Source organism: Lepidothrix coronata, unplaced genomic scaffold (assembly GCF_001604755.1).
Source record: "Lepidothrix coronata isolate B3197 unplaced genomic scaffold, Lepidothrix_coronata-1.0 Scaffold267, whole genome shotgun sequence".
Lineage (NCBI taxonomy): Eukaryota > Metazoa > Chordata > Aves > Passeriformes > Pipridae > Lepidothrix > Lepidothrix coronata.
In genome coordinates this window covers 1,790,823-1,803,522 of record NW_016690447.1, presented here as the reverse complement: position 1 = coordinate 1,803,522, position 12,700 = coordinate 1,790,823, and the positions used below count along the sequence as shown (strand labels likewise).

The window sequence follows — 12,700 nt, the reverse complement described above, 5'->3', positions numbered from 1 at the left end:
GAAGCAGGAGCAGCCACCCCTAAAAACCCCCCTTGGCCACGGGAAGGAGTCAGCCAGGGAAGGGTGGGCTGCACACCATGCTCCTCTCACCCAGAGTCACCAGCACCATGGCTACAGCCCCGGATTCCTCTGCAGGACAGCGGGAGCTTCAGGAGATGGGGACAAGGGGGTCAAGCTGCTTACACACTTCAAACAACCAATTCCTTTTCCCTTGGCTATGCAGTGGATGTGGGAAAACATGGACTGAGCACATGTCCTAGAGGGCTTATGGTAGTGCAAGGTGCTGTGTGCCTGTGGGTGATGCTGAGACTGGAGAAAGAATGGAAGCACGGGCTTGGAGAGAGCCAAACACTGGCTAGGAGGAGATTTTAACATCTAAAACTTGATGGGTAAAATAGCTAAGGCAGAGTAGTATTGTTCCCTCCTCAGAGTAACTACTGGTCTCCCATTCATTGCTCTCTGGTCTCCCTCTCTCTGCTCTCTGCTCAAAAGAACTGCACACAAAATGCATTTTTGCATTTTGGCATAGCTCAGACCTAGTAGTTTCTATCACGTAGAGAAGCTTTCTGTAGGGCTGACAGCTTTGTAACAATGAGCTGCAGCTCTGGCCAGCTCTAAGCCATATGCTGTGGCTACCTTGAATGAGGCCAAATGTGCTATGGGGAAGGTGGTCTCCTCCCTGGGACATCCCCGAGGCTGTACTGGCAGAGCCTGCCTCACCTTTCCATTGCCTCCCTCCAGGCTCCATGGGGGCTCCTGGGTTATTATTAGGACTTATGCAATGCAGGTATCTAAACACATATTTCTTTCCTCAATCATTAGGATGCCAGCAGGTCATATTTCTTGTATTTCCTACACCTGTCAAGACTTCCTGCTTCTGGATAAATACTTTTGCCTTGGTCTTTATGGTGTAAAAAAGAAAGTTTTGCCTGTGAGGGTGGTGAGGCCCTGGCACAGGTTGCCCAAAGAAGCTGTGGCTGCCCCATCCCTGGGAGGGTTCAAGGCCAAGTTGGACAGGGCTTGGAGCAATCTGTCTACTGGAAGTTGTCCCTGCCCATGACAGGGGATTGGAATGAGATGTTCTTTATGGTCCCTTCCAACTGAAACTGTCCTGTGATTCTATGACTCTGTGATTTGCAGAGCTGTTGGCCTGGCCTTCCAGCTCCTGCTATTCAGGTAGCCCCTCAGGAACACTGCAGCTTTCCAGACACTGAACCTCCCCCAAAGAGATGCCCCTCTTCTGAAGTAGGAGTACATGTGCAGATGTGTGGATGCATGAACATACAGCTGGAAGTGTAGAAATGAGGTGTGGTATTTTACAGGTGTCCTATTCATCCTACACACTGATGGGAAAGAAAGCCAGGGCGGATATTTTGGATGTGAAGGGAGGTGTGTTCACCATATGACCTGACACAAAGAGGCTGTTTGTTCAGCCCTCTCTGTGCCTGCTGACACCATCACAGCTTACTTCTCTGGAGCAGTAAGGGGCAATAATCCCATACAGGGAAACTTAAGACAGGAAATGTCTTAAGTTCTCCTTCAGTTCTTGGCTGTGAGCTCAGGTCTTTGGTGAGGTTCATGCCAGAGCCAGCTTTACCTGTCTGGGGAGTAGGTATTGTCACCGAGGCTCTCCCTAAAGTCAATGAAGAGAGATTGGCACTTATAGGGCAAAGTTCATGTTAGTTATAGTAGACACCTACATCAGGAAAACAATTGAGAGGTAAAGCTAACTGTTTCTTTTCATGGATAAATGGTAAGACTGGAAGATCCTGTTCAAATGGAGTTGTCTACCCTGCAGCTGGTACCTTGTCAGGTGAATCAAACTCCACCCTGCTCAGACAGCAACAGAGACGGTGGAACCTATCTAAGGGCAGTGAGCATCCAAGAGGCCAGTCAGTGCTCTGGGCTCTGGTGGCAGAAGCCTGACAGCTCATTATCCTTGCTTGATGTAGTGCCAGTTCTCAAAAGAGAGTGCGAACAGGCACTTAACCCTCCAAATCCCGGTAGAGGGATCCCAACTCTTCTTCTAGACAGCACAACGCTCCTTGCAGAATTAATGATGCACAGTGAGGACCATAAGTGCTACAGGGAACGATCTGCCAGACGTTTGAGAGTGGCTTGCCATCTCACTCCTCTTTCTTATGTTTTGACATGACAAACTGGGATGTCTCTAGATGTTGCACAAGATAGATGCCAGGCATTCAGCTATAATGTAACTGGTGCAGACTCAAACTTCCTCAGCAAGGTCATACTGAGAAAACCTAAAGTATATTGAAATTGTCTTGGGATTCATTGTGCAGATCGTATACAGGTCAGAGGCCTTCACAATGGTTTCAGGATTGAACCTGTTTCAAAGGATAATAAATGTGGAGTGCTTATCTGGTGGGACCACCAAGTGGAGATAGACAGGAAAGTGCTGTTTGTCATCTGGCTTATTTACCTATGGAAATCTGTTTGTTTCACAGTCACCCCAATTCTTTCATTACTGATTTTCCTAACGTCTTTTTCCCACATAAGAACACTGTCTCATAAATTCTTTTTCTTTCTTATTAAAAACCAATTCCTTATGTTTTCCATGTAAAGACAATGAAAATTAGACCACACAACAACTCACATGGTGGAAATATTATTATGGTCAGGTAAGATGTATGGATAACACAGGCAGATAATCATAATGTGGAATGACACTAACTGCTGGAAACAGCTGACAATAATAGCAATGTCTCACAAAATTCTGTTGTATTTTGAATGCTCAGAAGAATCAAAATGTTACTTGGTCCTAAAATCCCATTTCCCTCCCTAGGAAAGGGAGCACATACTTGAGTTCAGATTTATGAATAGCTCAAGCACAAAGAGAAAAAAAAAAAAACCTATTTCATTCAAAAAAAAGAATTCTGCACTGCGTGACGAAGAAAGGAAATGGTGAGGTAGAGATGATGCAGCACCAGGCATGGTCCAAAAGGTGAGTTGTTGGACAGACAGGTCCCCCAACACCTCTCGTCTATAGGAGGAGGGAGGAGAACTACACACTGAGCTGCTGGGGAGCAGCTCAGAGCTCCACCAAAACTTGTTCAGCTTTTGCTTGCTGACCTTCTTCAAAGACTGTGTCCCCTCCCTGCTCCCAGCCACACTCCCATCCCAGCTGTTGGGACTGCGTGGTGTGGAGCCTGTCTGCTGCTGCATTCCTGGCTGATCCTGCCTTTCCTTGGAAAGCTCGAGGGCAGGACTGTCCAGGGAGGAGCAGGACCTGTCCCAAAACATAGTGGGAATATTCAACAGAGCTGCACATGAAAAGAAGCAAACTAAATGTTCCTCATTAAGATTCTTCGACTTAGACAACCAGAAAAAGCAAACCAGCAGATGAGTGACAAGAGCCTAGTTAGATGTGTTGAATGTAAAAATTGGGGAAATATAAAGATACCAAATAAAGAACAACTCCCATGTGAGTCCCAGACATTTGTCATTCTCTACATTGATAAATATTTTTCATATAGTTTAGGCTTTATGGACTGAAAAAACAGGCTCGACAGGGATTTCTGTCCCTGCTGTGTGCCCCAGAGCAAGGCAAACATGAATTTTCATGGTTTTGCATAACCTGCTCTTAGAGACCTCCGGTGATACAGACTCCCAGGCAACTCCCTACTCCCACACTCTGCTATCTCAGAGAGCTTGGAAGGGTTAGTTGTTGCAACTGAAGTGTGTTACTGCATCTTCTAGTGATGACAGGCATTGCATACAGTCTTATCCCTAACGGCATTTTATGCACTTAAAGCCTACCTTCACATTCCTATCCACATCTTTGCTTTCCCAGGGCAGACACCCCCAATCTCTCAGCATTTGCCCACAGGCTATGTATTCCACATTTCCCATAATTTTTCTACTCCCTTCTGGGCTTTATCCAACTGACTACCATCTTTCCTGAAGTGTAGAGTCCAAACAAGATAAAATATTCCAGCTGAGGTTTTATAATTTCCTTGTAAAGTTGGAGGCTTACTTCATGCCTCACAGACAACACTCCTATTTATATAATGGAAAATGCTAGCTGGTTTGTACTAGAACAACACTGCTGGCTTGCACTCAGCTTTAGATCCTCCAGAGCCCTGACATCTCTGTCTGTAAACTGTTCCATTGCCTGTCTTTGTCACTTAATTATTTCCGATGAAATCTCTGAACTTAAGTGCATCTTTACTGAACAGCATCCTATTCCAGTGTGATTGTGAATTCTGAGCCTGTTCTGTGCAGCACACCATGTTCTTCCCAGCTCCAGCTAAAAGTTATTGTTTGAGTAAGTGCTCTCAATGTCAATATGCCATTCATTACTGGAAATACTGACTAGAACGAATTCTCAGGCAGATCACTGCAGGATTCCCTTCAGTACCAACTACCCTTTGACAAGGGACCATTGATAACTATGCTCTGAGAATGATCTGCCAAACAGTTTTGCATGAGCTTACTATAATTTAACTATGGTCCCCTTTTTGTTTTCCCTCCAGCCAGCTTTCAAACTGCCTTTGCTGCTTTTAAGACCTGTTTTCCTAATCAATGAATTGTCTTTCCTTCCTGCAGGGCCCTGCTCACAGACCCTGCCCAGAGGCTGGATAAATGTTTAGCCACAGTCCTGCCCCATGAGAAGCCCCATACCTCCTCTCACCCTTGCTTTTCAACGATGGAAGTGCTAAAACTACCACGGACCTGCCAAGAAAGGCTGCTCTTGATAGCATCCCCCCCTTAGAAAGACAGTGGGTGCCAGCAAGGCCCCAGAGTGGGGCAGAAGGATGTTGTGCTGTGCTCTCACCCAACCCAGGGCTCCACCACAGTCCTGAGCTGGATGAATCCCCTCACTCTGCACTGGAATATGCCTCCCACTGACTGGCAAGGCAACTGGTTGGGCACCCAGGACAGCTGGAGTGCTGCATGTGAAGGACATGCCACTCTGAGGATGTCCAAATACATCATTTACATGAACAGACAGTGAACCCAATGCCTGGAGCTTCCACATATGCTTACCAAACCGCTGTGTGACTGTCTTCCACCTCACGCATGAGAGACCTATGAGGGAAGGGACAACCAAAGAGAGGATCCATGATAGCAATGCCTAAGGGATATGTATAAAAAGAAAGCAAGAGTATGGATCTGTGGGTTCTAGGAGACCTTGCAGAGTGCTGTTCAACCTAAAATGCAGTGCTATGTTTGCTGTCTAACAGTAGCCCTAAAGGAAAAGCCAGAGTGGAACACTCCAGCATTTACTGCACTAACTGCATTTAGTGGCAGGTCCAGACTGAGGCCATGCCTCTGGACTCTAGAAAAAGTGGGATCAGAAACAGCGGGCAGTAGGACGCTGTTAGTGGGGGCTCAGCAGCTGCATCTATGGATGGAAGCAGCTGGACAGGATCCCCAGGGTGCACACAGCACATGCGCAAGGCAGAGCACGAAGGAACTTCTGGGGAGGCTCCAGCTGAGCGCTGAGGATACTGCTGGATGCTCTGTCATGGAGAGGAATTCCTTCCTTCCTTCCTTCCTTCCTGCCTTCCTCCCTCCCTCCCCCTCAGTCCACTGGACAGCTCTGTGCTGCTTCTAATTATTATTAGTTTCTCCTCTCAAATTTCCACATGTTAGAGTAGAAGTAGAGCGCCTCCTACCTCTACTTCAGCTCCACTGCCTGGCTTAGCCTCAGTAGAGAGGAGAAGCACAGAGAAAACAATACAGAAAAGCTTTGATAGGAAGGATATTCTAAGTTATTTAAAATAAGAAGGGAAAAATGCATAAAACCAGTCTCCACAGCAGCTAGAGAGACTTGCTAGAAGAATAAACAGTCATATTTATTAAAAAAAGAGGCTACTTAAAGTACAAGCCACTGTAACAAAAGCTGAAGTTGTACAGTCTCTTTGGACAATTTGGTACTTCAGCACCTGGAGAAGACACCCTTGATTTGGCACAGTGATTCCGATCCACATTCAGATTCTGCACCTGGAAATGGATGCAAACTCCGTAGAGCATTTCAGAGGAGCCTGGGAGGAGCTTTGGTCGATGACAGATACAGGACCCTTCCAGGACAGTTTCATGTCTCTTCTTGCTGAATAGGAAGTTTTCTAGATCCTGACAATGGGAGCCAAGATATACACAGGGACATGCCTAATCTGCTCTGAAGTCAGAACCTCCTTCCACTTTGGAACTGAAACCCAAAGTCCTCTTTGACAGAAGGCTCCAAATGGAGAAGAAGAAAACCTCATTTTTCAGTGCACAGCAGTGTAACAGGGTCCCTGGAAACCCTTACAGCCCAGTGTGTCCCAGTGTTTTGCGATATGTCAAAGTGTTCACCCCTCTGAGCCACTGCTCCTGCTACTCAACGCAGCAGAAGGCCCTGGTAGGGATGAGCAGACAGTGAACTGTCTGAGGTCCCTCCACGGAAACATCTACCCTAACCTTCATGAAACAGTGCCTTGCTGTTATCTAAGTTGCCCTGAACTCACCTTCCAGTGCAGCTATGTTACTGTACAATTCTAATAAAATACTTTATATGCAACATCTGTTTTCAGCAAAGCAGATACAGATGCTTGTGGAAGCCAGAAGTGAAAAAAAAATAAGAGAACCACAGTTAAACAACTTATACTGAAAATAACCAGAAAGTTCTTTCTCGTTCCCTTACTGCTCTGAAGTGCAATCATCTCCTGGCAGGGTGTTACACAGAGCTTCCTTCTCCGAGCACACCTTGTGCCTTGTTGCATCTGCTAAGGGGAGCCCTTGCATGAGAACACATATTCAACAGGGAAGCTTCTTGGCTGGAGAAGGATACTTCTCAAACCCTTTTAAGGGGCTTCAGACAGATTTAATCTTTCACTTTGAATCTCACAGTATTCATTCCTTATCTAAGAGACAGTCTGGTCATTTGTCTTCATTAAAATAAGGATGCCTTCACTCCCTTGGAGATGCAAATACTTCTTCCTCAGATAGGAGGAGAAGGTCTAGAAACACTTTTCGATCAACCCTCTCAGTAAAAGAGTTGCCTGGTTCCTGGGAGATCTGAGAAGTGGTTGTGACCTTAAAAACCGAGAGTTTTGCATCAACTGCTGTTGGTGGGTAATGATGAGCAGCAGACCTTTAACTGCATGGATCACACTGAAGGCTAGCCAACTGGCTTCACCTGACCTCTGAGTGTCACTAGACAGTGATACCTCTCTAAAATGCTTCAGCGTACTTTCATCATCTGGTGATAGCTATGGTAAAGAGAAAGCATCCTAGGAGTACATCTGCACCTTGAAGGAGAAGAGACCTGGCTCCTGCTGCTGAAACAATGGTGCTATGGAGGCAAAGCAGGATGGAGGCCCATGAAACCCTGTGACAGAGATGTCTGCTGGCACCATATTCTCGTGACAAACGTTGCCACTGTTTATCTTGGTACTCCCAGCAGCAGCTGCAGCAGTGACAGGACAAATAAGCAGTTCAGACAAGTCAGCAGGTGCAGTCAGAGAGCTGTCCAGTCTTTTAGACTGGCAATAAACATTACCCATGCCAATGCAGCTCTACCACAGGAAAAATGGGGACTGCAGGTTTATAGTGTATTGTCTTTGACTTAGAATACATCTTGAGTGTCGAAGTGCAATCCCACTGTTAGCCTCACATGCCAAACTTGACTTTAAGGTGACTGCATGTCTCAGTAGGTCCAACTCTGCAGCACAGTCAAGGAAGAAAGTGCATCAACATGAGATTTGACCAACATGAGCCTACAGATAGTCCTGAACTACAAGTTTCGCAGGATCAAAAGTCAAAGCCAATTAGTCAGATTAAATCAAAACACTGTCCAGACAGCTGCCCATGGCAGGACTGGATAAGGCTTCATCACACACTTCAGCAGAGAAGTCTGAAGGTTGCATTCTGCTTTGTCTGAAGCCTAGATGACACCACAGGTGATACTTTTTTGGCATATAATCCACTTTGAGGAAGCACAGGCATTTGAGATCCGTCTGATCATGCCATACAGCCCAACTAGAGCAAAAACACTCTCAAGAGATATCACCAAGCCAATAAACTAGCACAAAGCAGTCTCTACACAGCTAGAAGACTTTGAGGCAGCAGCATATTCTAACTGAACAGGCTGAGAGCAACTGAGCTTGCCAGGAACGCTAACTAAGCTGGAAGTAGTCGAGGGGTCAGAGTGCCCCTGTACATGCTGCAGGAGATTCCTATTGTCTCACGAAATGCTACAGCCCTCATGGAAGTATGAGAGGCTCAGAAATGCTCAGAAATTCCCTATGCCCAGAATAGGAAACAAGAGCACGCGATAACTCCAAAGCCAGTTGGGCTGAGGATTACTCTAGTGAGGAGATTCTCATCTAAACAGGATTTGAATAGGTGCTCCCTAAAGCAAAGATCAGAATATAGAAATCCCACTTCTACCCTCTCTTACATGCTGTTATTCTGAGAACCATATTTCCTGCTGCACAACAATTCCATTGTAGTAGCTGAGACCACAACCAGGTTTGGGCATTCTCCAGAGAAAGACTGGTTGGAAGTGATCTCTGGAAGTCTTCAACCCATCTATTCACTCTGAGCAGGTTCACTGCTAACAACAGATCAGCCACAGCTCTGTCCAGGCAGTTTCTGAGATTTCCCAAAAATGGAGATTCCACCACCTCCTTAGTCAGCCTGTGCCAGGGTTATCATCCCTTCCTAGAGAAAATTGCTCTCCTGATTCCTGGCCATGGTCCTCCCAAGGACAATGTGGCTACTGGCCCTTGTTACATTTCTTGTAACTTTTATGAGGAAAGTAGAAAGCTGCCTGACATTATGGAGAAACTTAGTCCAGGCCATCCACCTTTCTGAGGTAGGGTCCCTGTGGCAAGAGCTCTTATCACATAAAAAAGTCTGCCTCTCACTGCTTTTATCTGGCCTCAACCCAGTGAGTAAGGGTCCATTCCCATGATGTCTTAGGACTGAGTTTAATCACCTCCTCACCCACCTCTGGATTGCAGTGGGGATGGGGTATCTAACTCCTGTTGATCTCCTCAGCTGTGCAGAGGATGCTGCCCATCAGCCAGAGCAGACTGCACTTGAAAACAAAGGCAGGGTTAAATTGAAATGTGCCTTCTGGAGGGAGGGTCCTACAAGATGTTCATGCATTGAAATCTGGTAAATAATGACTTGGCCAAGTTCCAGGCCAAGGGCTTCTGAAATAAAACACAGTCCCAGAACAGACCATGAGGTGCATTGGGACAGCCCATGGCTCTCCTTGTAAGTCAGGAAGAGTAATGCGAATGTCATTTCTGATGGCTGCAACTCCGTTGTTAACAACTGTCCTCTTCTTCCTTGTCATTCTGGCATTCTTTTTGCTAAAGAAACCTGGTTTTGCTGGTCACAAGTCCCTGTTTTGCAATGCTGCTTTGAGCTCATGATGAGAAAAGCAGGTAGACACAGAGTCTTAGGTAAGCCAGAGGTGGTACAAGTTTGACAGGTCTTGAGCAGTTGATAAGATCGTGAGTTAAGTCTGCTTCTCTACCAACATGACAGTGAATAAAACACACAAGTACAGAACTGAAGATTCTGTCTGTGCTGTCCCATTACATGTGTTTTTCTTCCCTTGTCTTTATGGGCAAGCTGAGTCTGACCAGTTCACTATTTCTGTTTTCCTCAGTGGTGCTTTAGTGCTAGTGCTTTAGTTCTATCAAACTACTTCACATGTATGTATCTATAGACACAGAAATATCTCCAGCTAAAGGGAAAGGAAATAGGGAATGTGGTAAAAATTATATCCTCAACAGTGTTTCAAATTCTAAAACATTAATGATGGGGGTATTTCTACTTTACATTCTCTGTCTTTTGTAAATGCTTCAGATGTCTTCTGATGGTCAAAATTAAGATGACAGATGATCATAAAACTAGATCTTAGAATTATTTTCTTTCACATGGTGCCAGGGTCATATTAATTCCTTTGGCTCTGGGCCTACTTTGTCATCAAAATCAACTTGAAAGACGATTTCCTGCAGCAGATTTGTCCTGCTAGGCTGAAACATTTACTGAACCCCCGCCCTCACTTACCATTTGTGAAGGTGTTCACATAGTACCTGCGGCCCTGGGGAGACATGTAGCTCTGCCAGCCGGGGGGAAGGTGGCCATTCAAGGTATCTTCTCCTGGCTGAGGAGTTGCCTTTCCGGGTTTCTGATGAGAAATGAAAAAACCCAACCATTAAGTCAATATGAAGATAATGTAAAGTCTAACCAGACACACATCTGGAAAGGGACCATGTGGTTGGGCATTCTAGAGATTCCAATACATTCAAAGACTTTCAGTCCATTTCTCCCCTCATCTGTCTTAGCTTCACCCAGAACATGAAGCAACACTCCCTTGAAGCACTGACTACACAGACCACCCTTTGGGACAAAAATGAACCCCTCTGTATTTGATGTCCCAAGAGCACCTGGACTTGTCCAAGAAAATGGCTCTCATTAAGCAGTAAAATGCAAAGCATAAAATGATCAAGTGTCTGAGAGAGAGAGGCAGGCATCTGGTCCTCATTTACCTTCATGTGGATATACCGGTGGGTCAAAGCACTGGTCATGGAAGTGCATTCCCAATTTATTTTACAGGGGCACCATCACCTTGAGACAGTTCCAAGACTGCAGAGCCATTCAGCCTATAGGAGTGCTGAAGTAAATTTATCGGGATGCTGATTGTATACTAATAATGCATGTAATTAGCAATGATCTACATGTAATCTGGATCCATATCATCCAGATACAAGATCATTAGGATCCAGATTACTAAGAGTGATCCGTATAATTAGGAACAGCAGGAGATGAGCACCAGGCTGCCACCTGTTCTCCAGGCACACACACACTGCTACAAGGGTTCAGGTGCCACATCTCAGCTGTATATCTCTTCAACTCAGCTTCAAGTTTCAGTGCAGCTTCAGGGTGCGGGAAAAGAAAGAGGTGAAGCTGAAGTGCAGGTAATCATCTGCACTACATCGCATCACTTGGATTATTCCCTTTTCCAAGTAATTCTACTGGTTCCTTGGTACCTTGGGATTTAATGCAGCTGCTTGATACGAGACTGGCAAAGAGGGCTTCATTACAAAGGAAGCATGAACCCGGTCTCTTCACCCAGGAGATAAAGTGGATGGCCAAAGATTGCCAATTGCAACCCCATAGGGCTGCAGCTATGGAGACAACAGCCTGCTCCTGGCTCACACCCAGGGAGCTCCAGTTCACCTTTCTATATTCCCTACGGCACACCAGGCATGTGAGGCACTCTCCTTTGTCTCTCTGTTTGTTTCCATTTTCTTCAAAGGAAGAAAGGCAAAATAACAAGGAAAAATATGTTAAATTGAATATTTATCCCACAGAAGCTAGTCTCTATCCAGGAAATGCCTTCTGACATGGTGGGGGGCAGGTCTGAAGCAACTGTATTACATTCACAGTCTCTCTCCATCTTTCTTGCAGGTTCCCTTCAGTTACTGGAAGACCACAATTAGGTCACCCCAAAGCTTCTCTTCTCCAGGCTGCTAAGATATGCAGAGAAAGTAATATCAGAGGGAACAGGGTAGCCCCAAGCTACTTTTTGAGCCACAAAACTAGTCTCTCTCCTAGCATGTTCCATTGGATAGCAGAGTGCTGGAACAAATCCTGAACTCCTGAACTCTCTCCATCACAGGGTTAATGGTCCTCTGTTATTGTCTGCTAAAGCACACTGAAGAAAAGTAAACTCTGCAGTAGCAGTATACCAGCTCTTGAAGGATATGGCAGCAGGTTGGGTCCCTTATATTCCCTGCATGGATCTCTGGCCTTGAAAATAACAAAGTTATTCCAGAATATCTCTGTTCTGCATGAAAGCCTCATAAAGAAGAATTTGGGATAATCCAACCCTGGGTTCTGTTTCAGAAGATCTAGATTTCACACATTTTTGCTGCACACTCACCATTTCTGTACTTAACACATATTTTCCCTTCTGGAACTGAAGTCCCTCCATTCCCACTACCCTTACTTCTTAATGTGATCCTACAGCAATCCCATGTGCCCAGGAGGTCACAGCTAGGCTCAGCTCACTTTAGGGGCCCATGGTATTCCTCCATTTTGCACGGTCAGCACCAGTGTCCTGCAAGGACAGACACTACCAGTATGCTTAAGGGAAGCTCTAAATTGCCCCTACATCCTTTGAGTCACATTTTCAGTGTTGCTTCATGTCTCCCTGACCGACTGCAGGAAAAGCAGAGGTCTTTCACAGACAGGTGCCATGGCTACAAATGTTGGATGGAAACAGTATAAAGAGCAATGTTTTAGCTGTAGTCCCTGCCAAAATGTGTATCACTTCAAAAAGCACACAAAAGCATTATGTTTTGCAATTGATAGTACTATATTTTTTAATTACTAATACTTTTACCTTTGCTTCTGATTCACCAGCCAAGAAGTACCATGAGAACAGCGATCTCTTATCAATGATGGTCAAGAGGACTGAATATAAGGGAAATACCAGCACTGCCAAATGCTGAAGCTCTTGAAAGCAATGGGGAAATAGTTTGCTTGTATGTGCGTGTGCTGTGGTTTAACTCCAGCCAGCAACTCAGCACCACGCAGCCACCCACTCGCTGCCTCTCATCCCTGGGATAGGGAGGAGAATCAGAAAAAAAGGTAAAATTCATAGGTTGGGATAAGAACAATTTAATCATTAAAATAAAAGATGATAATGATTAAATTGTTCTTATCCCAA

At 45.4% G+C, this 12,700-nt stretch overlaps 1 protein-coding gene across 1 annotated transcript in view; it reads right to left on the bottom strand.

Moving 5' to 3' along the window:
• The window catches only part of GAS7 (growth arrest specific 7), a 99,973-nt gene that overhangs the window by 53,830 nt on the left and 33,443 nt on the right, over window positions 1–12,700 (bottom strand). Inside the window, exon 2 of the mRNA XM_017835973.1 lies at window positions 10,033–10,153. Coding sequence (XP_017691462.1) covers window positions 10,033–10,153 — 121 coding nt within the window. The remainder of the gene's footprint in view (window positions 1–10,032; window positions 10,154–12,700) is intronic.